Source organism: Globicephala melas, chromosome 10 (assembly GCF_963455315.2).
Source record: "Globicephala melas chromosome 10, mGloMel1.2, whole genome shotgun sequence".
Taxonomy (NCBI): domain Eukaryota; kingdom Metazoa; phylum Chordata; class Mammalia; order Artiodactyla; family Delphinidae; genus Globicephala; species Globicephala melas.
Genome location: NC_083323.1, coordinates 91,412,454 through 91,438,555, shown reverse-complemented (window position 1 = coordinate 91,438,555; position 26,102 = coordinate 91,412,454). Strand labels below are relative to the sequence as shown.

Sequence of the window (26,102 nt, the reverse complement as noted above, 5' to 3'; positions counted from 1 at the left end):
CAAAGCTTAGCAATTAAGCAATGCAAATCTAATTGTGTTATTTCCTAACTTAAAACCTTTTAAGTGATTCCTCATTGCTTTCACAATGAAGTCCAGCTTTTAGGCAAGAAATCTATTAAATCAGTTCTCATGTTAGAGATTACTTCTTCTAGGAAGGCATTACTGATTCTCCAAGTCTAAATTAGGTGATCCTCCTAAAAGCCACGCAGTATTTCAACTAAGTTGAAAGCCCCAAATTATAGAAATAAGTATTAACCACCCTGCACTAATTTCTTATTACTTACAAAAATTTCCTGTTTACTTTTCTGTCTCCTTCACTGTAGTAGAGATTTCTTGAGGACAGGCACCTAATATAGGTCTGGAACACCAGCATTGCTAAATAAATATTGAACGAATAGATTAATTTAAGGGAGAAATGATGTTAAAAAACGACAACCAAACCTCACCATATATTTGCCAGGCTGCTTTTGCTTTGCAAAACACACTAATATTTATCCTATCATTTAGCCCTCTCAACTGATTTGAATTATAGCCATTATCACCATTTTAGAGAAGAGAAAACTGAGTAACACACTTATTTCAAGGAACAGGCACGTAAGCAGGAGTCCTTGGACGTAAGCCCAGATATCCCAACAAATACAGAGGCACCTTTTTCATTACACTCTGTGGCCTTCATGAAGGGTTGGCTCCCTAAATAAAACTGAATAACAGGGATACAACAGGTGGAAGGGTATGACTGGAAGCGCTTGCTCTGCCACAGGACGGAAAGAAAAGATGTGTTTGTGCCACTCCCTCGTGACTTACACAGTTTGAGGTATATTTTCTGACTTTTTAATATAAACGATAAACAACCTAACATACTCCAGCCTTTTTCGAAAATCTTTACCTCAGCTCTTTAACTTTCACCTACCTATTTCCTTCCTTCCTTCCTTCCTTCCTTCCTCTCTTCCTCCCTTCCTCCCTTCCTTCCTTCCTGAGGCTCATAGAGGGCGCTCACAAAGCGCTACTCCACTCAAAAAACACACCTCACTGCAACTGAAAGGCGCAGCGCCACCACCTCGGACTTCCTTCTCTTTTCCACGGCAGGAGGCGGGGCCAATTTTTCTCATTCAAATAAAAAACCAGAAGATTTGCATGGGGAACGGCCAGTCCGTGAGCCCATTGGCTAAAAGCATGGTGGGCGTGACCAATATTACGACCGCCGAGCCCCGCCTACGATAATTTGCATAACGGCCCCGGCGCGTGCAAGGGAGAAGCGGGTTTGTTTTTGAATCTGCGGAGGCGGCGGCGGCGGCGGCAGCGGCGGCGGCGGCGCGGCGACTGGAGCGCGCGAGACTGAGGCTGCAGCGGAGGGGACGGAGGCGCGGGACGGCTCTGTAGGAAGGAATTTGGTTCCCCCTCCCTCCTCTCCCACCTCGAAAGGTATATGTGAGTCCCAGGGTCTATTATAACCACATTTTGTTAAATTATTATTGTATTTCTTTAGAGTCGAGACCGCATTATGGCGGCTGCGGGAGCTGTGTTTGCGCCTGCGCGGTTGCGGAGCTGCGGGCGGGCGCTGCATGGGAGCACGTGATCTTGCGGGGTCGGGCTCTAGCTGCAGTTGTGCAGCTGGCGGGGCGGTGGCTGCGCAAGCGCAATATTCATTTTCAAGATAGAATGTTCTTGTTGGACGCCATTCGGGTTCTAGATTTAATTTTCCTCATTCTTGAGGGGTTTCGTTTTGTTACGCTCGAATTCCTATATTTTAAATGGAAAACATTTCTCTTATGTTGTATTCCCGTACCGACCTCAAACTCCTTTCTTGTATTTCTCCGATTCTCTGAGAAGCTGTGGACTTAATTTTGTGTAAAAATGATTCTCCCCTTGTGGTTCTCGATTTTTACTTCACTTTAAGGGTATTGCTGGATTCAAGTTTATATTTAGGGAGCGGAAGATCAGCACCTAGTGGTGTTCTCACGGGAAGTGCAATTATTTGAACTGCATATTTGCAAATACATTTTTAACCCTATCTTTACCAGTTCTGTTGGAATGTTTTCAAACTAGAAACAATTTGAGTTTTGGAAAAATGAAGGGGAGGGGGCATTGGAAGAATCTGTATAATGTCATTTAAAAAGAAATCTCAATCTCCTTGGGTATTTATTTTTTTTAATAAAAAACACCTCAGTCGGTGAAGTTTTAATTTAATCAATGTGTGCCTCTGATCTTGCTTGCATTTGAGTTTTACATTTTTTCTGTTGCTGATCACTTGTCCATTACTGCTTCAGTTAGATTATTTTTGGTACCTTGACTTTTAAAATTAATCATTTCCTTACCATTTTGTTTGTAATGGTATATAAAGTATAGTACTTAAACTTGGTAAATTTTTCTGATAAAGAATTCTACAAAGAACTCCCAACTACACTGAGGCCTTTATGAGGAAATTGTGAATCATTGATAAATCAGTTGATTAAAAAAAAACAAACTGCCATATATACATGTGTGTAAGATACAATTGTGTTAGATTTTAAAAAATTGTATGTTCCTGGTTTTAGTTTCTTAAAGTAGTTATAAGTATGTTACTGATTATTTTACTTTAAAATGGTAGTGTCACTATATTTAAATCTTATACAAACCCCTGGGAGAAGTTTTATACATTTGATATAATTCTACCATTGTGTAAATTATTTCTTACTGAGCTGAAAACTTGTAAATGGTTGTCATAAATTTCATCTGTGGTTTGTATATACAACAATTGTTTTCTTGGTTGGTTATGTAACTCTGAGTTTAAGTCAGTCACTTGTCAGATGAAGAAGTGGCTGTTGCTTTATAATCTTGGTTGGTTTAGGGACTTTATTGCCTACAAGAACGGTTAAGTATCAAATAGATGTAATTGAAGGGAGTACTTTTTGTTGGTGGAGTTTTAAAAAATGACATCACAAAGGAGATAGAATGAAGTGAAGGGAATAATTCTTTTTTTCTCAACAGAAAATATGTTGATATAATTTTTGAACCCCTGAAGTCTTCTACAGAGAAATATATTTAGAGGGCAGTTGTGTAATCTTTTCCCTTTTATGCTTCCAGGGTAATTACCCAGCACACCGCCTCCACCCTCCAGACATTATTTCAGGTGTTGTAGAGTTGGAAATACATTGTATTTTCTGTATCTACGTCTATGTCTGTGTGTATGTGTTAGGTTAAGAAAAGAACTTTGATCATAGGGCATGGTTCATTCTGCACTTCCAAAAAAGTGAAATATTTTGGTTTATATATTTAAGCTTATGTTTTCATTTGCATATACAAATGATTGCCTCTTAGGTTAATGTGGAAGATCATAAGAGGCACTTGAAACACTGAAGAACATAATGTACTATGTAAATATGTATTGGTAGGACAGTTTTGCTGTTACATTTGTTAGAAAGGCAAATATAGTTCTATAAATTTAAAACTAAGATTAATGAATTGTCTGAACATCTACTGTTTGTTCATTGGTACTCTATCAATAACAAGCATGTTGTGGAATTTCAGTTAATATTAAGACTAGGTTACCAAATGAATACCAAGTTACTGGGAGTCATTTAAAATCTTTTTCACTATAGCACATTTGGAAAGTATTGAAAATTAATTAGAAATAAACACTTTTTTGGTGATTTTTGTGACATTTCCATTTATTGATTGATCAATTAGTTTATCATTTGGATCATAATTTCATTCCTGCCCTTTTAACTTAGTATTTTATTGTGGATATTTATCCATTTCGTTATTCTTTTGAAATTTTTTTTAATGATTACATAATAGTTATTTTGTGAAAATATCCCAAATGATCAAATGTTCTTGAAATATATTTTTAAATGGCTATGTAATATTGGTGTCTTTAATAAGAATGTACTGTGACTTACTAAATCTTTCTTTCCATTTTGTTGCCCATTTCTCTATTATAAATAAAGCTGCAGTGAACATCCTTGTACATGAGTCATGATCTACATCTCATAATATTTTTTTGAAATTACTGTTACAAAGGACTTTTAAAGTAATTTACAAAACTGATAAAACCTTAGTTTTATTGAAAAGCATTTCCTATACCACCATCAATTTGGTGGTTAGCATTTTTTTCTGATAACTAGTGAAATTGAACTTTTAAATATTTAATATATATGCAACTTTCTCATTTTTTGTGACTTTGCTGTTTGAGGTTATTTTGTGTATCTTTTTCTGTGGTAAATGTTAATGTCTTCCTTATGTGTAAGTTATTTATGGATATTAGCCCTTTGCTTTTCATATTTTTTGAAGTTTTTTTTTTGTTTGTTTTTGTTTTTCGGTACGTGGGCCTCTCACTGTTGTGGCCTCTCCCGTTGCGGAGCACAGGCTCCGGACGCGCAGGCTCAGCGGCCATGGCTCACGGGCCCAGCCACTCTGTGGCATGTGGGATCTTCCCGGACCGGGGCACAAACTCGTGTCCCCTGCATCTGCAGGCGGACTCTCAACCACTGTGCCACCAGGGAAGCCCTGAAGTTTTTTTTTAGTTAAGATTTTTTTTTTTAATTGCTATGGTTTTACATATTTAGAATTGTTACATTTTTATGAAGTCAAATGCACTGCTTTTTCATGTGTTATTTCTTCCAGGACTTCTCTGCATAAAAAATATTGTAAGATGAACTAAATGTTCGTCTGTTCTGTTTATTTTTTCTAGATGTTTTAATTATCTTAAAAAATACCTTTTGGCCTATATGGAGTTTATTTTGACATTGCGTAAAGATGGGTTGCTAGTTTCCATCTTTTCCTAATTTTCTTAGAATTTTATGTTGATGATACATTTCTTCGTTTGATCATAACTTACTAAGTTTGAGCTATCAATTCTGCTTCATTTACTAGGGATATTTAACTTGAGGTCCATTGACCTTTGGGGGTTCTAGAGATACTTAAAAAACTTCCGTGGATTCCATGATATACGCAATTTTGTGTGAGTGTACATATGTGCTTTTTTTTTCCTGGGGAAAGAGTTACAGTTTTATCAGCTTCTCACAAGAATATGTAATGTAAAATCTAAAAGCAGGTTAACAACCCTGGAACTGGGCCTTGTTTATATAGCAGTACTGCATTGTCTTATTTGCTGTAGTGCTATAGACTATATAAATATATGAAGGGGCAGTAGATATCATTCCTTTTCACAATTTTCTAAGCTAATTTTCCCTCCTTTTGTACATACATTTGGCAAAGTTTAAAAACCAACTATTTGAAGTTTTGTTTAGAATTGCATAAAACCTAAATTAGGGTATGTTTACATCTTTATACTGTTTTTTTTTTTTAATTCACGAATATGATGCATTTTCTGTAGATCCCACAAAAATGTATTGTTTTTAGGAACTCTGAGAAAAATTGTGGTACTGTTACTTTCTATTAAGGTGTTATCTTACTGGTTTCCTATAATGGTATAATGTTAATAGGGATGACATGATAGAGGATATAGGACAACATTTCCAGTTTTAATCTGCTTTAGAATATAGCATCATGAAAATAGTGCAAGTATGAAGTTAGAAATGAGAAAAATAGGTTACCAAGATAGTGTTCTGCAGTATTTGAAAACAGAATTTTTCTTGTGTATTTAACGTAGACCTTTCTTTTTTCTCCAAATTTATTTATTTAATTTATTTTTGGCTGTGTTGGGTCTTCATTGCTGTGTGTGGGCTTTCTCTAGTTGCGGCGATTGGGGGCTACTCTTCATTGTGGTGCACACGCTTCTCATTGTGGTGGCTTCTCTTTTTGCGGAGCATGGGCTTGGCGCATGGGCTTCAGTAGCTGTAGCATGCAGGCTCAGTAGTTGTGGCTCGCTGGCTCTAGAGTGCAGGCTCAGTAGTTGTGGTGCGTGGGCTTAGTTGCTTCGTGGAATGTGGGATCTTCCTGGACCAGGGCTCGAACCCGTGTCCCTTGCATTGGCAGGTGGATTCTTTTTTTTTAACATCTTGATTGGAGTATAATTGCTTTACAATGTTGTGTTGGTTTTTGCTTTATAACAAATTGAATCAGCTACACATATACATATATCCCCATATCTCCTCCCTCTTGCGTCTCCCTCCCACCCTCCCTATCCCACCCCTCTAGGTGGTCACAAAGCACTGAGTTGATCTCTGTGTGCTATGTGGCTGCTTCCCACTAGCTATCTATTTTACATTTGGTAGTATACATAAGTCCATGCCACTCTCTCACTTTGTCCCAGCTTACCCTTCCCCCTCCCCATGTCCTCAAGTCCATTCTCTATGTCTGTGTCTTTATTCCTGTCCTGCCCCTAGGTTCTTCAGAACCATTTTTTTTTTGGACTCCATATATATGTGTTAGCATATGGTATTTGCTTTTCTCTTTCTGACTTACTTCACTCTGTATGACAGTCTCTGGGTCCATCCACCTCACTACAGATAACTCAACTGCATTTATTTTGATGGCTGAGTAATATTCCATTGTATATCTGTGCCACATTTTCTTTATCCATGCATCTGTTGATGGACACTTAGGTTGATTCTATGTCCTGACAATTGTAAATAGAGCTGCTGAACATTGTGGTACGACTCTTTTTGAATTATGGTTTTCTCAGGGTATATGCCCAGTAGTGGGATTGCTGGGTGGTATGGTAGTTCTATTTTTAGTTTTTTAAGGAACCTCCATACTGTTCTCCATAGTGGCTGTATCAATTTACATTCCCACCAACAGTGCAAGAGGGTTCCCTTTTCTCCACACCCTCTCCAGTGTTTATTGTTTGTAGATTTTTTGATGATGGCCATTCTGACTGGTGTGAGGTGATACCTCATTGTAGTTTTGATTTGCATTTCTCTAATGATTAGTGATGTTGAGCATTCTTTCATGTGTTTGTTGGAAATCTGTATATCTTCTTTGGAGAAATGTGTATTTAGGTCTTCTGGCAGGTGGATTCTTAACCACTGTGCCACTAGGGAAGCCTGACCTTTTTTTTTTTTAAACAGAGAAAATTTGAAAAGTTATCTGATTCATTTTTTGGCCAGTGTGGAGCCTAATAAATAATATATAATTAAGGTAAAAAATTTTCATTTTAGTCTCTTTTGGTAACATTAAATATTCCTCTCATAAGGATGTTTCCCTAAGTATTAGTATACATTCATTCTCTATTAAATCTATTCTTTGTGCTGATTGCAGTGAAAAGTATAATCTTGATTGATAGTGTATTTTAGTTGTAATCCTACTTTTTAAAAATTATTTTTATATTAGGTACAGGAAAGAATGTCAGATTATTGTAAAAATATTTTTGTTGAATATAGTTAAACTTGAAAAATTGGTGGTTGTATGTAAAGAAGAAATCAAGGAAGTTAAAGATAGAAATCAAATGGTAAAATATTATTGGCTTTATAAAAATAACTCTAGGAAATAGGTAGAAATTGTGTTAAGATATTATTGGCTTTTCTTCAGCATTTTTTTCTAATGAAAAAATTTTGTCTTTGGATATTTTTCAAGCAAATCCACTTATAGCAGTTTGCATATTTTTATTTTTTTGTGTATGACCTTTGCCCTTACCTGAGAACTTTTCATAGTTCTGATGTATTGTGGTATCTGTGTTTTCAGACTATAATAGTTAATTAGGGACAGGAGAAGTGCTACTAGAAAAATGCATATGGATAGGGGCAAGAAGAGATGGCTGGCATCTTGATAGAGAAGAGCTGTCAGATTCCAAGTGTTAGAACAAGAATTAAAAAACTTAGTTTTGAGGTTACTTAATTTGGGAATTGTTATTCTTAAAGACACATTATTTATAGCATGTTCATTATGGTAATAGATGATCTTATTATGATTCTGAATTATAGGAATATTTAATTATGCTAAATTTGTTCAAGAAGACAAAGAGATGTATGATTTGGTTTAGAAAGATTTCTATTATACTTTTTGTTTTTAAGTTTTGAGGTATATGGAAAATTCATACATTATCATACCAAGTTTTTCAAAGGAGTCACATGTAGAAAGAAGTTTGAGAGTAAAGTTCTTGCTTTTGAGTTCCTAACAGCTGTAGGGCATTATAAATAAAAATAAGGTGATATTTTAATAGTAGATTATAAAAAATATCAAGTAGCTCTGGGGAGCATTGTCCTTGTTAGTTTCCTAGAGTATCTAGAAACTACCTATCCATTAGTGGAGCTTCTTTTTTTAAAATCCTTGCCCATTTGATCTTGTTATGTTCTTTAGAGAGTCCAAGACTAAAAATTACTTCTCAGAGTTCTTAGATTGTCATGCAATCTGCAGAGGAAATCAGTGTTTTTTTTCTGTTATTTTACTTTTTTCAAAACAGAGAAGTGAATTCCACAAAATTAAACCGTTTATATATGCTTCAGGTTGTACGGTGGAATCCATCTTGTATCGGAGACACTATGATTGCTGGGCAGCATTTCCAGTTTTTTAAGTGCTGCAAAGTGAGAAAACCAGGGCGCTAGTGTTTATTTATACAATGTGAACGTTTTCAGTTTTGAATTTTGATCTTTGGGTTTTTGAGTCTTTAAGAGAATGACCCAGGCATCTCCTTGGTCACCTTCCAAAAAATGTGGCAGGCCTAAGGGTACAGTTGATATTATCTTCCTGAGAGTCTTTATAATTGGGCCTATGTAAACATGAATGTCTGGGAAATGAAGATGACCTTTACCATCAGAAATATTAACTTTACCATCAGAAATATTCACTTATTCATGTCTGCAATTTTTCATTGTTTAGAATATTATTAAGAATTTTGTGTTATTTTTTGTTATACAAAAAACAATTATCAGTTATAGTTCTAGTAACTAGGAATAACTAGATATATTCCCTTTAGTTTGGGAGAGAGACCCCTTTTTATGATGATGATGTGAGGTAGTAGTGTTATTATGTCAAACCGTATACTCCTTTCTCCCTTTCTTTGTTGTTTGTGTAGCCCTGTGTTACTTTGGGAACTGTTGTCTTGGTAGGTACCCAGGAATTATGTATATGGCACTTTTACATTCTAATAAGGAACTTGAATTTTATGTTGGAATAGTGGTTCTGAGAACTGACAGGGCTGTAAAAGGATCTCTCCTTGAGCCAGTAATTGTCCAAGATGATGTCTTCCATTTTGTGGAAAGGTAAACTTAGAAGGTAGGAAGAGTTTCTGCTGTTTTGAGGACCAGGAGCAAAAGAAAAAGAGATTTTGGTGAATCAATAACGAACGACTTGACTGCTTCAGCTCATTTTCAACTAAGACTTGCCAGCTTAGGAGTGTACCTGCCCTGTTACCATTATTAGATTAAATGTCTCAAGAGAAGGAAGAAATGGGGAAGAGTATGGAAAAGAGACTGTTTTTGAACTTCTTTTATTTCCTTTTAGGTAGTCAATGTCAGGAGCTGATTGGATTACAGTAAAGGCTAAACTGCTCTGAGACACTCTGTCACTGTTAAGGATGATGTTTATTTCTCTTGTGTAATAATACAGAGAAAAACTCTTCAGGTTTGTAAGTGGCTTTGGCTTAATGTATGGTTTCCATATGTTGAACATGGTTTCTGGGTTGAACATGGCTGCTTTCACCAGCCAGGGGCAAGGGAGAAAGAACAATGGGAGTGCACGCTCATTGTTTTGAGAGCCTCATCTGGAAGTAGTACTATCATTTAGATTCATGTGTTATGGGTGAGAATTTAATCATTGGAACATACTTAGCTGGGAAATGTAGTATCTGGCTGGACAACCATGTGTTCAGCTAAAATTAGAAAATTTTATAAAAGAAGGAGAGAAATGGGTATTAGAGAACAGTTAGCCTTTTCTGCTACTAAAGGCAGCTGGAGAAGTGGTCTCTAATTAATTCATAATTTGATATTGAAAACTGGTTTTCTGTTTTAAGAATTAGATCCAGTTGTAACTATATATCTTCCTTTGAAATGGAATTTTGAGAGCTTTGTAATCATGATTCCTGACAGATTGTAGTTACTATAAATATTTACCTTATTAGGCAGAGTTTTTCCTCTTTCTGCTTGCTTTTGAAAACATTAAATCATGATTAGTTTTGCAAGAATTCAGTGTACTATCTTTGAATCTTGCCAGTTAACTTACTTTAAAAGGATGAAGGACTGTAGGTAAACTCTGACAATTGTTTTAACTGCTTCTTTTAATTTCAAAGTTGAGTTTATGATTTCTCAAGATGGAAAATGTGATTTTTGAGGGCCTTGTAATATACACAGGTAAAAAATAACTGTGGTCATAAATTCTTTGCTTACAAGTAAAACTTATCTGATAAGTAAGTAATAAGTAACTAATTAAAAACAGCTCTTTGTAGATGATAAGTGTAACACAATAGATATCTGTGTAAGGCACAGAAAGTGGGACTCTGTTGGGGGGAGGTCAAGGAAACCTTAGAAGAGTTGTATTTAAAAAAATTTTTTAAAAAAATATTTATTTATTTATTTGGCTGCACCGGGTCTCTGTTGCGGCACGTGGGATCTTCAGCTGCGGCATGTGGGATCTAGTTCCCTGACCAGGGATCAAACCTGGACCCCCGGTATTGGGAGCTTAGGGTCTTACCACTGGACCACCAGGAAAATCCCAGAAGAGTTGTATTTTAAAAGAAGAATTACAAGGATATTCTTAGTAAAGGGAATAAAGAGGGTATTCAAAATCTCAGAGGTGGGAAAGAAAGTATTATGTTTAGGAGAACATATTCTGATATAAATCCTTGATTTTTGTAAATAAAAAATCATTGATGCCATGGTGCCTACATAATGTACCTAATAAAGGATATTGTTATCCTCAGCTGGAAGTTCTCTACTTTCTCTTTTTACTTTGTATCTCTTTTAAAGGCATTTATTCCTTTCAACTTTTATGTTTATAGTTATTTGTGTAGTACTTTATAAGCTTCCTGCAGTTAGGAATTTTATCTTACTGATGTATCTGGCAAATGTCGCATTTTAAGGACAAACCCTTTCTAATTAGGTATAATAAGACTGCTAATAAAAGTATAAAATTGCATTCCACAATACCTACCTTAATATTCAATAAATATTTGCTTATTGAAAGAATAGAACCCCTTTGTTTTAGGTACAAAAAAAAAAAAAGGTAAGATGTTCTAGCTCCTTTCATTTAATGCATGATAATCTACATGTCAGAACTTTTAGTTGTTGTTGTTTTTAAATAATTAACCATGAAGTTTACTTAAGCAAGCATCCACTGGGTAAATTGTCAAAAGATTTGACAGACACTTTGCATCTGGAAAATTATAAATAGTAAAATAACTTGGAAAAAATTCTTCAATCCCATTCATTAAGAAATAGAAAAAATTTAAAAAACACCATTGCTTACCTATTAATAAGAAGTTTCTAAAATATAATTCTGAAGGACATATGTATGAAATTAATAAGGGTTTGATGAAAAGATGGAATGACATAATTATTTTGAGTTGTGTAATTCTCTTCTCCATCAAACATATTTTAAGTGATATAATAGTTGGCAGATTAAAAATATGCAAGCAAATTGACAGAAGAAAAAGAAAGAACAAAAGAAAAGACAAAGAATTTTCCTAAAACCAGTTAGTAATATCATGAAGTGGAAAGTATAGTAATTTTGTATTGGAACCTGGCCAATTTGTGTTTCCCAGCAGTATTTCTTACATATAAAATGGTGATACCACCTACCTGGTAGGCTTATTTTGAGAGATTAAATGAGATTAATTATATAAAATGTTAGCATTTGTTCCTGACACACTTTTAATCTCTGGCTTCAACCAATTGATGAATCTATTAGTAAGACATGAATATTTACTAAGAGGCAGCTACGTGAAGCTTTAGGGAGCCCTGCAGTACAAGGAGATATATGGAAAATGACAGTATTCTTCCTTACTGGAGTTAGAACTTATATACATTTAAAAAGCAACTTAGAAAAGTAGGTTTAATCATGCCCCTTACTAGTAGGAAAAATATGAATTTAGAAATGTAGTTTATTTGCAAAGGTTTGTGAGAGAGTCCAGCTTTAGGACTTATTCATTAAATTAAAACAAAAACAAAACCAAAAAACACTACCAGAGTACTTAAGAATAAAAACCCCTCAAAGATTACTAAATCTCTGAGTCTCATCATGGTGAAAAAGCAGCCATTTTCTCACATTAATTATTTATCTTCAAGGTTTGTCATAATTCTTCAGACTGTCATTATTGCCAAAGTTAGAGATGAAGTCATTTATTTTGGGAGCTAGATCCACATAGAATTATCCTGTTTTCTTTTTGTAATTTTAGGGTGCAGGGTGATCCCTCACCCCTTATTTACCCTTCAGCTATGGAACTTGCTGGGCATGCTCACTTAAAATTGAGGCAAAACAAAGTGTCAGTTTTCTTCCATAACCCTTCCCGTGGCCAAGTTTCTGCCCCTTAAGGTACAGATTTGATCATATAAGTTTGTTTAATAATTTTCTGATTCTTTATTTCGATGTTTTGTTTGACTCGTTTATTGAACTAATGACGTATTGTTAAGTATAGAAAGGCTTCTCTTTGTCTGCTTAACAAAACTATGTCCATTTGATATAAGAGTTAAGTTCTGTCTAGTTTTATAAAGCATAATAATTTACTTATTTATTTGCTTGGTTACAAGATTAGGAACCAAGAGCCATTTAATTTATCTCAATGAGATTTTGCCTGCATTACTTAGAACTGTATGGTATCATGGTTCTCTAAGAGTCCCACATTTGTCAGTGTTCCTTGTCTGTCAGGAAGTGATATTCTTTATTCCTCTTAAAGCTGGGAATCCATAAGTTATGAAAGAGATACTGTATTGATTTCCTGTGAAGACCTAGAAGGCATCATTTCTACATTTGAGATGCAGTCCTTTTTCCCTGTCATAGCTAATTAAGAGAGATTTGTTTTTAAACGTTGCATTTTTCTGTGGTCATGGTTACAAATTTGATTTATCCATTTTATTCTGAAAGGAAGGAAAACAGATTCTCATTGAAACTATGTAAGTGGGTTCATAAAAAGTAGAGAGACTCAGTTATGATACTTTATACAAGATTTAATCATTCTTCTAAGTAGTTTTTAAACAAGGCCAATCAATATATTCAGTATTTTTTTATAGAATTGTTCTTAAAATATTCTCATAGATTATTAACTTAAAACCTGTAGTAAGGTCTTTCATAGGATATTCTGCCCCCCCCCCCCCGGAATTCTGAGGGTGTTGGATCAAGATACTATTTAAATTACTATTTATACAAAATATATCTTAAATTGAGGGTTAAAGGTAGATTAAGAAGAAAGTATTTTTCTTATATGACCATTAAAAAGAAAATGTTAACCACAATTAAATCATTTCATTTAGTCCTAAATAATTCTTATCCTCCTGATCTAGAGTTAAGTAATCTACTTACACAAAGTTGTCTGCCCTGAACTATAACAGAATTATGGAAATCATGACTCATTCTCTTGATACAGTTATGACAGAGGTCCATCCATGAAGGTAATTTTATACCAGGCTGCCTGTATCCATGAATCTCATCCATGTAATAGTAATAGTTGAGATGATTTGGTACAATCCTTTACTAAGGATTTTTTAATGTTTATTTAGAAGACACTTTTTTTCCCCCTCAGGTACAGTGGCAGCAAGGATCGTGACTCATTTTTGTTTCTTGATTTTCATTTTTCCAGGCTAGCCTACTTGCTTTCTATATCTGGTATACCGCTTTCATCCTTAGAATTTTATTCACCATTGTGGGGATTTCTCTCACCCCTCTTCTGTGTAGGACCTTTGTTTTCCATGTGCTATGTCTTTTTATTGACTTATTCTGTCATTAGGGGGAGTGGACCACATTCTCTAGTAGCTTTTTGAGAAAGAATATATAGGAGATATGTTCTTTGAGACTTATGTGTGTCTGAAAATTGTCATTTTATATTTTTAATGCTTGATTGATAGTTTGGCTAGGTATACAAAGCTAGGTTGGAAATCATTTTTCTTTAGAATTTTAAAGGCACTGCTCCATTAGCTTTTTGCTTCTGTTACTACTGAGAAATCTGAAGCCGTGCTTATTTTTGATTTTTTCCCTCAATGGAAGCATGTAGAATCTGTTATTAGTTTCCAGGTGTTCTGAAATTTCACTTTAATTCCTTCATATGGATCTATTTATTATTGTTTGCTGGAATTCATCAGGCCCTTTCAATTTAGCAGCTGTTGCCTTTCAGTCCTGGAATTTTTCTTAAATGATTTCATTGGTGATATTTTCTGCCATTCTATCATTCCAATGTGAATTTTTGGATGGATACTCAAATTTTCTTCTCTCTCTTGTTGACAGCTTTGTCGTTTCGCTCAGGTAGATTTTTTTTTTTTTTTTTTGCGGTATGCAGGCCTTTCACTGTTGTGGCCTCTCCCGTTGCGGAGCACAGGTTCCGGACGTGCAGGCTCAGTGGCCATGGCTCACGGGCCTAGCCACTCTGCGCCATGTGGGATCTTCCTGGACCGGGGCATGAACCCGTGTCCCCTGCATCGGCAGGCAGACTCTCAACCACTGTGCCACCAGGGAAGCCCTCAGGTAGATTTCTTATCATCAGGTCCTTTTATTGAGTTTTTCATTTTTTTCTATCATATTCCTAATTTCTGTTTTGTAATCCTTGCCTGTAGTATTCTATTCTTGACAAATGAATGCAGCATCTTTTGATATATATAGATATTAATTTATTTTTGAAGTTTTCTCCCTGTGTAGTCTGTTGCTTTGTGTTTTTTTTTTATTTCTGTCTTCCATCTTAGACTCTTAGACTTTTCTTAGTTGCCTTTCTCTTCCTTGCCTGACTGTATATAATATGTTGTGGAAGAGTAAAAAGTTGATTAGCATATCTAAATTTGTCAGTTTTGGACTTCATTATAGAGGCTGATCTGGATGGGCTGTTTTTGGAGAGCTCCCAAGACCTTAAGGCCTTGTGTCTTGTGCTTGTTAACTACCCTCAGAGAGTAGTCTTACATTTTCATACATAGTAAGGATCGGATTGCTAGCATTCTGGGAGATTAATGGAGGAAGAGGATTGGATTCTCTTCAGTGAGCACTCAGTCCGTCTTTTTGGTATGCTACTCTCATTTTTAACTGTGGATATTGTTTTCAGACCTCTGCTAGGATTTGGGAGAGCAGGCATTCAGTGGAATGTGATGAGGGACATCTAGGGTATCTTACTGCTTTACAAACAGCTTTCACTGGTATTCTCTTTTTTAGTCATACAATCCTACTATTTGCTCCCTTCACCCCAATTTCCAAAGCGCTTAGTTCTTCTAGTTTCTATGTCTTTTGAAGTTTCTGCCATGTAAATCAAACTGGTTCTTAATTTATCCCCAATGCAGCTTAGAATATAGTGTTTTGGGAACTGCTGACTTAGTTACCAGTGGTTCTGCTTATTTTCCAGCTCCGCAAATCATGTAGCTATTGTCCCTTTTACTTTTCTCTTTGTTCTTGAGGATTTATGCCTTCAAGAAATACCTCCACTGTAGTTTTAGTGGGATTTGAGGGAGTGAAGTTAGGTGTTTTCAGTTTATCATCTTAGTAACCTTCTAATGTTCCTTTTCTCTTTATATATATATATATATATATATATATATATATATATATATATAATGTTGATAGTAACTTGTGTAATTAAAGTGTATCAACTAAATTAATGAAAAGTGTATTTACTTTCTACTTAATACGCTGAAACCATTTTTTTAGGTTCCTAGGTTCCATGGAATTTTCAATATTCTGCATGTGCAAAGTTTTTTTTTCTCTTTTTAAAAAAAAATAAATTTATTTATTTATTTTTCGTTGCATTGGGTCTTCGTTGCTGAGTGCAGGCTTTCTCAAGTTGCTCCAAGTGGGGGCTACTCTTTGTTGTGTGCGGGCTTCTCACTGTGGTGGTTTCTCTCCTTGCGGAGCGCGGGCTCTAGGGCACGTGGACTTCAGCAGTTGTGGCTCGTGGGCTCTAGAGCACAGGCTCAGTAGTTGTGGTGCCTGGCCTTAGTTGCTCTGTGGCATGTGGGATCTTCCCAGACCAGGACTCGAACCCATGTTCCCTGCACTGGCAGGCGGATTCTTAACCACTGCGCCACCAGGGAAGCCCCAGAGTTTTCTAATAGTGTGATATATGATATATAAAAAGTGTAGTAGTTGACTAAACTTAATTCTCCTATAGTTCTTTTTCATTACTACTTGTGTGACCCCTGGCAAATGATTACATTCTCTGGTCGTGAAAAATTTGAGATTATAGCACTATTATTTTACATGGTCATTGTAAGAGTGAAATGAAAAAATTATATGAAAAGGGCTAGTTTTATTTAGGAAGAGGTAAAACATTGAGTAATCATGGAGATGTTTACCTTACATTAGAAATGCCTTCCAAATGTGTTTTGCTTTCACAAATAAGCAATGATTGGGTTTTCTGACTAACCCTTCCAAAACCAAATTTCTTTTAACCTATGACATTATATAATCAAGCTGTACTCTTTCTTAGTAATGTTAAAAACTTTTTAAAGTAAATAATATATTTCTATAATTTTTATAGACATTTTTCAGACTTTATTCTAACACATATTAGCTCCTATGTAGTGCCTCTAAAAACACTTTAAAAACTGAAAAATGCCCTGCAAAAGGTATTTTTTTCCACCTTGGGTTTTGAAGTACAGAGCTGTTTAGGTCAAGACTAAAAACTTAGCTGACTTCTTCTTCTTGCTAGAAAGTAAGAGTTGAGATCCTAAAAATGAAGGTTCCTAAGGATGTAGAATTTTCGGAGATTTTTGTGGTAGAAATGCAAACACAGGGAATTACTTTCAACTCACCATCTATTGAGCAAATACTATTTCACATTATGAAAGTGAGTGGAAAGTGAATTAAGTTGTTTCTGTCCTTTAAGAACTCATATATAAAGATATAAATAGTGAAATATGCTAAGTATAATGATGGTGTATATGAAAGACCTTGAGAGAGCAATTACACCTGGTTTGTGGGTTGGGCATAGTAAGGGGAAAGGAGAGCAAGGAAGAGATTGTCAGTGATAAGATAATTTAGGTTGAATCATGAGTAGGGTTTATTGGGTGAACCGGGATAGTCTCTTTGGGATAAAGAGTGAATGAAACATTGGCAGTGACACCACTTACCTGACTAACAGCCTAACCGTTATTCTTTCCTAAGTTGTTTCCGTGATGCACAGAAACAGAACCAGTGTGGGAAGGGACAGACAAAGCTCCAGTAGGCTTGGGCTGAGTGTAGTCTAGGATGTATTTTAGCTATTAGCACTTTCGTGAAGTTATTTAATTTTTGAGCATGTTTCCTCGATCACGAATTGGAGATAAAACCTATCTTGTAGGGTTAATGTGAGAATTAGTTTAAACAATGTATATAAAAACTTATATGAAGCCTTGATTTATATTAATGGACTTCCCTACTCCTTTGTCTTCTAAAGCCCCTTGCATGAAATAGGCAATCATTATATTGATTTGACTTACGTGCCTTGGGATAATAGAGAGGATATAGTAAATTAGTAGTAAAATGATTGTAGTGGCTGGAGGAGGATTGGTATAAGGAGGGAACTTAGATTATGTCTCTTATTTTGAAGTCTAAATTGGGTGAAAAGGTAGATCTTATAGCCAAGAGCCAGCATCTTAGCTTGCCCGGGAAAGCTTAGACTGAGAAGAAAGTATTTAGTATTTACATTGGAAGGTGTCTGGCGAGACGGGGGAGGCTGAGGGAGGTGTGGGGAGCACCGCACGTTTGAAGGTATATTACATAATTTAAACCTTTGTGGAACAGGCTTCCGAAAGAATCTGCTTTTTGAATATCAGCTGCTCTTCATCAGGCAGCTCTAAATGTTTTGGTTGGTTGTCTCTCCGTTAACCTTAGCCACATTCTAGTGCTCCAGTAATGTCTATCCTGTTCGAATCTTTCCCAGTTTACCTCTTGCTTTTAACAAATAGATTCGGGCCACCCTCAGAGAATCCATTATATTTTTGAAGAATTAATGTGGCTTAGATCAACTATAAACTTTTTTTTCCCTCATACAGTACTTAAAGCAGTTTACGTTATCTGGTTTACCTCAGGGAGAATAAATAAAGACTTTTTAAAAGCTGAGTATTTTTTTTAACTTTTATTATGGAAAAATTTCAAATATATACAGAAATAGAATGAAATAATGAGCTCCATGTGCCCATCACTCAGCTTGAACAATCATCAATTTATGGGGCCAGTCTCCTTTTTGCTGTACCCCTACCACCCCCTTACACCCTTAACGTGTTTTAATAAATACCTACATCTAGTGGTGGATAGAGACAAAACAGCACAAGGCAGCTAAATTTTAGGATGGTAAACCAAGTAAGACAAAAGGAAAAGATGGATTTCCTAGCTGATGTGAGCTATCAAGCAAACAGGTTCTTTCTGTGCTTTTGTCCTTCTCTTGATGGTTGGTTACTGTTAAAACAAATTTGTCTTCTTAATACACCCACTTTCAGACTGAATTTTATTCTTTTGTTCTTCCTATTTGTTTTTTCCCCCGGGGGTGTCTACATTCTTTATTTTATTTGCTTTTCACCCATGTCAGAATGTTGGGAGGTCTGAGCCACGGCATGAAATTTAATTTGCCCTGGGACCAACCACTCACCTGGAGATGTCTTTGTGACCATCTGGACTACAGAAGAGAAGAAATTGTTTTTTATCTTTATGGCAGATTACTCAAAATAAGCTTTGTTGCCACTGTAGCTCTAATGTCTCTAGTCTTCCCCAGCAGTTATTTAAAATTATTGTCAAGATTCAATAATTTGATTGCAAGCTTTAACCATTCGGCTAGATTTGAGCACTTTGGGGCTTAGATTCTGTGGGAAAAACCTTTAATTAGCCTTCTATAAATGGAAATTGATTATCAGGATTTAAACAACTTAACTTTCTAGAAATTATAAAAATTGGCACTCTTTTTATGTAAAAAGTATTATAAAAGAGTAAAAAAAAAAAAGGACCTTGAGCATAGTTTGACTTTTTTTTTTTTTTCTGGACTGAAATGGAGGCTTTCTTTCAAGCAAATTCCCTGATGTTTGCTGTGTGTGATTTGGCTCTATCTCTGTAACTGCTAATATGTGGCATGGACTTCAAGCTGTCTGGGATCAGGATGTGCCCAAACTCTGTATTGCAAGTCGGGATTCACAGGCATTATGTTACAAAACTGGCTTGCTGCCTTCTCTGTTTGCTGTGTTGTGAGTAGCTGCATTGTTTGTTGCAGTATATGCATTAGCTGTTGTCAGTGTTCAGTTTCCTGCAGGCTGACAAAGTGGGAGGGGCTTTGTTTGATACATAGCTGAGTTTCCACTGTGTGAGTTCTTGAGTGCACACTGGAGCCATCTTAATTACACTTTAGTGCAACTGAGACAGTGCAGCTGTCTCAAAATGGCTGCTAACCTAGTCTTTGTAGCTGCTTAGGCAGCTACTATGCCACTGAGGAGGTTTGTCACATGCATCAGGACCAGAGGTAAGAACCACATTACTCTTTATCTCTGAACATTTTAATTAAAAAACATTTGAATTTTACTAAGTTTATATAGGAAGGCGAACTAAGAGCTTGCTTGCTAAGAAGTTGAAATGTTTGCTGATAGAACATTGAAGCCTCTGTTATGGAAACAGTACATAGGATGGTGAGGTCAAAGGTTAAATTCCTGTAATTTCTCACCGTCTTATGTTCTGACATTGCCAGAACAATTGATCACCACAGTAGTGCTTTTCTGGCCCTGATTAACTTAATGTTCCTTTTATGTTGGATATTTTAGTTTGCTTGATATTTATTTGTAGAAATTAAAAACAATATATTATCTCAGTAGATTTTTTTAAAAAGAAGCCATAAGTAAGCCGTGTTTTGCATGAAGATTGTGATTTTTCTGTGTGTGTGTGTGTGTGTGTGTGTGTGTGTGTGTGTGTTTTGGAGGTATTGTTTGGTAGCTTTTTGGGAAGAATGTTAATTCTCTGGATGTAAATCACAGTTACAAAAATAAACAAATTTTTAACATTGTTAGATTTTTTTTTTTTTTTTTTTTTTAACTGGGTTTCAGTTCTTTCTCATTATGCTGCCTCCTCCCAGCCATCCAATTTTTTCACATTTTTGATGGGGCTAACTTTTCATCCTAACTATTTTTTGCTTAAATTGGCATTCAGATTCAGATTTTGAATTTAGAAATAATTCACATCTTCTAGGTCTGGATACCCTTCTTCTTTGTATCTAATGTATGCTTATACAACAGGGCTGAAGTAAATCTCGGTTTTTTAGTTAAGTGATATGAACTGTTGATGTCCACCTTATCTTAGTTAAAATCTGTGATATATTTAAAAGTAATGACTCAATAATTTTGTAAATTTAGTTTCAAAATTTTCAAAAAGCTTTCTTAACATTGTTCTGAAGTATCAATAGAAAAGTTTAGATATTGTAAGTCCATAGTGACCCAGAAAGTAGGAGAATGAAATTTTTATTCACGTATTATTTCAGATAGCAGAACAGTTAGTTATAATTAAAGCACTGATGTTTGGATCGCAGTACTTAATAAAATTTTTTCTAAATAGTATTGTGCATTCCTCTAGCTTTGTCAATAGAGTATTATGAATATATCCCTGACTAATATGACATAGAACAGTAAGTTTTGATCTTTCTGAATACAGAAACTTTTAAAAGACAGCAACTTTTTGCACCTTAAATTCTTATGAAGGACCCCAGAATATTAAAGGGATATATGTATGGTATTTTTTTATTGTGTAATTATTTTATAATGTAAAATTATAACATTTACTTATTAATTTTCTTAATAAAATGAGAACAATTAGGCTGTTACGATGAAAATAAAGGTTTGAAACCAGATCATGTATGACAATTATGATCTTATTATTAGTGTCAGGATCTAGGTCACTTAATTGTAGACATCCAGGCGCTAAGGGACTATGGAATTCAGTTTGAGAAGTATTCTAGAACATATATTCTTCATGTTCTTTTTTGACTTACAAATTTTCATGAAGGTAGTATATAAGTTCTATATTTACATGATTTAACAGTTTAAAATTGCTGCCTTGCCCCAAAATTGTGTTTTTACTTGTTCTTATTTTAAAATTCTTTTAGCAACATTATTGTTTTTCCTAAGTTAATCAGTATTTATTTGTTCGGTGGCCTAAAATGTTTTTGGAATAATTAGCTCAGTTTTATCAACAGCTGTAGTATGCTTATTTTACTTCCATTAACTTATTACTTTGTGACATTGTTAGGACTATTTTATGTGATATAATGGATTCTCATAATCTGAACATTTCTTTATGTAAATGTATATAGGAGCTTGCTCCTGAAAGGGAAAAAGAATAACAAATCCAATATGCATGACAAATCCAATATATGTGAGAGGTTCTATCCATCGTGCATTTCACTTCAGTAAGGTTGTGCCCTAGAGTGAGTATGACATAGGAAAGTGAATGTGCTGTGACTCTAATCACTCTTATTTTTTTTGCCTCTCATAGTATGAACAGCTCACTGGATTTCAAAAATTGCATACCATGTAAACCAGCTACTTGGTTTGATATTCTTTATTGCTGGAGAGAAACTGGCCAGGTTGAAATTATTGATCAATTTATGTTAACCTTCAGAGTAGGACCTCAGGGAAATTTTAATGATCCATTCTTCTTGCCTTCTATTGTGGACTGTAATATTTACATCCACCCTCCCCTCCACAAGATGAATCCACTGATTATTACTTATACATGGGGAAACACCAACACTCTGTGTTTACTCAGGATGTTATTGCTAATTCTTTCAGTGCCATGTTGCATTTTTGCAACTATAAACATAAACTAGACCTCACTGGGATTATTACTTTTGGGGTTGGTGACAGTTTTCAAATTTTCTATGCTGAATTCCAGGTTAGCTATTATGCTGAATAATTGAGGGCATAATAAATCTGGGTGCTGGGTAATTGAGATGTTATGTTATTATTTTGTCACTTCTTGTCCTCCCCATTTGTTTACCCTTTTTCACAAGCCATTTCACTAGCATAAACCTTTAAGAGAGATGTTGAGGTAGTGAAAAGAACACTGACCAAGAGTTCAAATCAAAATTTGAATTCTGTTTTTGCTACCCTTTTCTTATATTGGCCATCCATTTTCTGACTCTCATTTCCTTATGTACAAAATGGAGGAAAAAAATCCTGTCTATTTGGCAAGGATATGTTGATGATTAGTTTATATAATGTTTCTGAATAGTACCAGGAAATACCCTTTTTCACAAGCCATTTCACCAGCATAAACCTTTAAGAGAAATGTTGAGGTAGTGAAAAGAACACTGACCAAGAGTTCAAATCAAAATTTGAATTCTGCTTTTGCTACCCTTTTCTTATATTGGCCATTCCATTTTCTGACTCTCATTTCCTTATGTACAAAATGGAGGAAAAAAATCCTATCTATTTGGCAAGGATATGTTGATGATTACTTTATATAATGTTTCTGAATAGTACCAGGAAATACTCTACAAATATCTGGCATGCTAATTTTCCAGTAGTATTTGAATGCTCTTCAGTTTCTTTGCTTCTCAGATGTCATATACTTTATCAAATGTGATTGGATCAGGGAATGTGGTATGTTTAGAAAGAATGGGAAATTTCTCATAGAACTCATGCTCAGAAGCAAGAAGTAGCAAGAAGCAGAACTCAGGCTTAGAAGCAAGAAGTAATTACCAAGCATCCACTTGGTAATTGATATATTCATGTTTGCACTCCTGGGTTCTACTCTGTTAAATAAATTAGCCATCCTTTGCTGTATGTGGGTAGTGGCAGATGTGTTTATTAAGTAAAGCCAATATAGAATGTTGTCATTACAGAATCAGAGTAGGAGAAATGTTTCAGTTCTAGTCTGGCTGAGTAGTCCAAATATGCAGTGAGAAAATAACTTCTCTAAAGGGATGATGTGAATTCAGGGCCTAGAGTTTTATATGTTTCAGTACAAATGAAAGTCTTTACAGTATAGTTCTCTTTCGCTGGCCACAAACTGGCAGCCAGCAGACTTCTTTGGTCCTTTAACCACTGCCGTATTTCTCTAGTTAACATTTAAAGTGGTCAGATTTTACACAAAAATCTGCATGTCTCATCTTTCAGAAAATAGAATATTGGGCAGTGCTAGAAATGTATTTTTGCTTGAGAAAAATAACCTACAGTTGAGTAGCTACTGTCTCCTTCAGATAGGGCCTACTCCACACAGCTGGTCCTCTTCATTGATTCTGGGCCCCTGAGAGCTGTTCCTTTTCAATCCCTATTCTACTTACTTGACAGATTGTTGGCAACCTTTAATATCTAAAATACAGCTTCTCATCCAGAAGAAAGTAAACATAAGTAAAATCTAACCTACTTCACTTGGTAGGAGAGAGAGCGTATATAAAGTCAGCCTACTCTTTAGAGATACGGCACATTGCTAACGTTTTTCTTGTCCTGATTTTTATATTAGAGTACCATTGGTGGCTGATTGAAGGAGATCCAGTGACAACAGGAAAAACTGACAATTGGTTGAAAGTGAGGCGATTAAAAAAATACAAACTAGAAACATACAAGTTCCTTGAGGTCTTTTAATGTGGTAATAAATTCTCATTTCTTTACATGTTATCACTATTAAAGACATCACTATTTGTTGACTTGATGTTCATAGTGATGATATTGAATAAAAAAATGTTAAATTATATTCAAGATGTGCAGTTTCCTGAACAGGTAAATGAAATGAGCTTTATAAAAGATTTTTGCCTAAATTGATTGAGCTAAGAAATTTTAGCACTTAAAATGAGTAAGTTCCTAAAAGAAAGTGTTCTTAACTGCACTAGACTAGATAATTTCAGAGGCTGTTATTTTTGTTAAAATATCACTCCTGTTTACAAAACATTGACCATCTCAACTACGTGAAGACTACCTTCATGATCCGTGAAACGTTGGCGGTGTATAATAATGATCTGATTTAAATTTGAATTCCACATTTTCCAGAGTAAAAGCCAGCTTCTTAGCATTCATGTAATACCATGACATAGGTAACTCTAGGGAAGTGCTAAAAGAAATTTACTCATTTTTGGAAAATGGCTTTCAAATTAGAGAGAAAGCTTTAGCGAAAATTGAAAAACCGGTTAACTTGCATAGGAAACACTGATGGGCTCCCCTGTCTTCCACTTCTTACACTCCTGAAAGAGAAAGTGATTTGGGAGAAAGCTTAAAGTTTATTCAAAGAAGGGATTTTTAATAAATTGCTCAGGTTAGAACTTTCACTAAGTGTTCTCATTAGTAATTTGTAACAGTCTGTTATTGGACATTAATGTGTGAATATGGAGATGATGAAAATAGTGCTTATTGACTCAACGAATCTTTGAGTTTAATGAAGGAGGGAGTTTTCTTTGAGTTTAATGAAGGGGGGAGTTTAACACCAGAGAAAAGAGTTGCTTCTGCATCTTCCTGAGGGCTTCTACCTTTCCTGCTGAAGTAAACCAGGCACTGCTGCCCAGTGGAGTCATCTGACTGGCGTTTCTTTTGCTGACATACAAGTATCATCGCATGCAAAGTGGAAAGTATTAGTATAGAAGTGATAGTTCTGGTGCTGCTAGTGAGTAGTTGTATAGTTTGGATAAATTATTTAAGCTCTTAATGCCATTCTGTGACCATTAAACAAGGGAGGTGGTTAGACTACAGGGAAGAACACGAACTTTGGAGTCAAGGTGAATTCATGTTCTTCTACTCACTAGTTAGAAGTTTATATGAAAAGCGTATAATAGTGCTCAAAGTATAATGGCTATTTACAGTAAGTGCTCAATAGGTCTTATGCATTATTTTTTATGGGATGAGGCTAGTTGCTTATTTTCAGAACTTTAGCTTTCTTATCTTTAAAATGGGAATAAAGTACCATACAGAGTTGATACTGGGATTTAAATGGGCATAACAAAGTACCTAGTGTATGTGTGATACAAATTAAGTGTGAGTAAGATTGGTTATTCTTCCTCACAAGGTTTCCTCCAGCACAGATTTTTTTTTCTCTGTTTTTTTTCAATCATTATGAAATTTCAATCATTAGGAAATCTGGGGTACTGGATACTTTAGAAAAGGATCTTTAGGGAGAGGGGATTGTTAGGGACCTGGCTGATAATACAGTAAAAATGCCCGAGAGCAAGGTGTTTAAATCTCAAATTGAAGACTTTAAAGAACCTAAAGGGGACAAAACAAGCATTCTTATTTGTGCTAGGGCAGCATGATAGAGTGAGAACAAAAATGGACTGTGAATTGATCAGTTGATTCAACAGATTTAACAAATATTTATTATGCCCCTGTTATTTGCCAGACACTGTTTTGATTGCAGGCACACAATATCCCTTGCCCTCAAGGAGTTTACATTGGGGCAGGGAAAAAAGGACGAGAGAAATAAATATGAGATGCTTAACATGCTGAGAGATTGAGAATGCCGGGGGTAGGATGGGATAAGTAGTGCCTAGGTGAGCCCTACTCAGAATGTGTTCTGTGGATCAGTTCAAGGTCAGTTCTCATCAGTTCATCTGTTCCTGGTTCTCCAGTAGATAACTGAAATTAAGAGTGTCTAGAAAAAAAAAAAGTGTCTAGAAATTTCACATCAGTCTAATAAAATAATTTTATATCAGATCAAATAAGAAAAAGGCTTAATTTATATGCCTTTTTTTCCCCAAATAATTCATTTTCATTGTATTTTACAAGAATATTGGTATGTAATGGATTGGAAATAAAACATTGGGTCTTTACCATTGTTAGTTTGAGAAACGCTCAGCTAGATTGGTAACTTCCATTGTTGGCACTTAAGCAGGCTGTAGAGAATTTGAGCTTCTTATGATTAATTCATTGTGAGGGGATTGTTTAACTTATTTGACTTTCAAAAACAATATCTAAATACTTGTTATTAACATTATATTTTCTGATGGACTAAAGGATTTTAGGTCCTTTGATTTTAAAGTACTTTTATTCAAATAGTTGGGTGTATAAAGTAGAAAGAGAGGAGGAAGCAAAATTAAAAATGGAAGGAATACAATACTTAGATGATTTCCAGCTCTGAGATTTTATGATCAATTGTTGTTTTGGTATAAGACCTTTCCTCCCACAAAGTGTTGCTTATACAGGGTCTACTATGTGAAGTTACACCGTCTTATTATG

General features: G+C 35.3%; 1 protein-coding gene across 2 annotated transcripts in view; it reads left to right on the top strand.

The window, feature by feature from the left end:
* The first annotated feature begins 1,272 nt into the window (after positions 1-1,272).
* ATF7IP (activating transcription factor 7 interacting protein) overlaps positions 1,273-26,102 on the top strand; it is a 127,483-nt gene continuing 102,653 nt past the window's right edge. Inside the window, exon 1 of one of the 2 annotated variants that reach the window (XM_030841349.3) lies at positions 1,273-1,422. Coding sequence is in view for 1 of the 2 variants with exons in the window: in XM_030841348.3 (XP_030697208.1) it covers positions 19,404-19,420 (17 nt within the window). In the remaining variant the exon portion in view is untranslated. Of the gene's footprint in view, positions 1,423-19,317; positions 19,421-26,102 lie in introns of those variants that run through there. The other variant, XM_030841348.3, reaches the window with a different exon arrangement.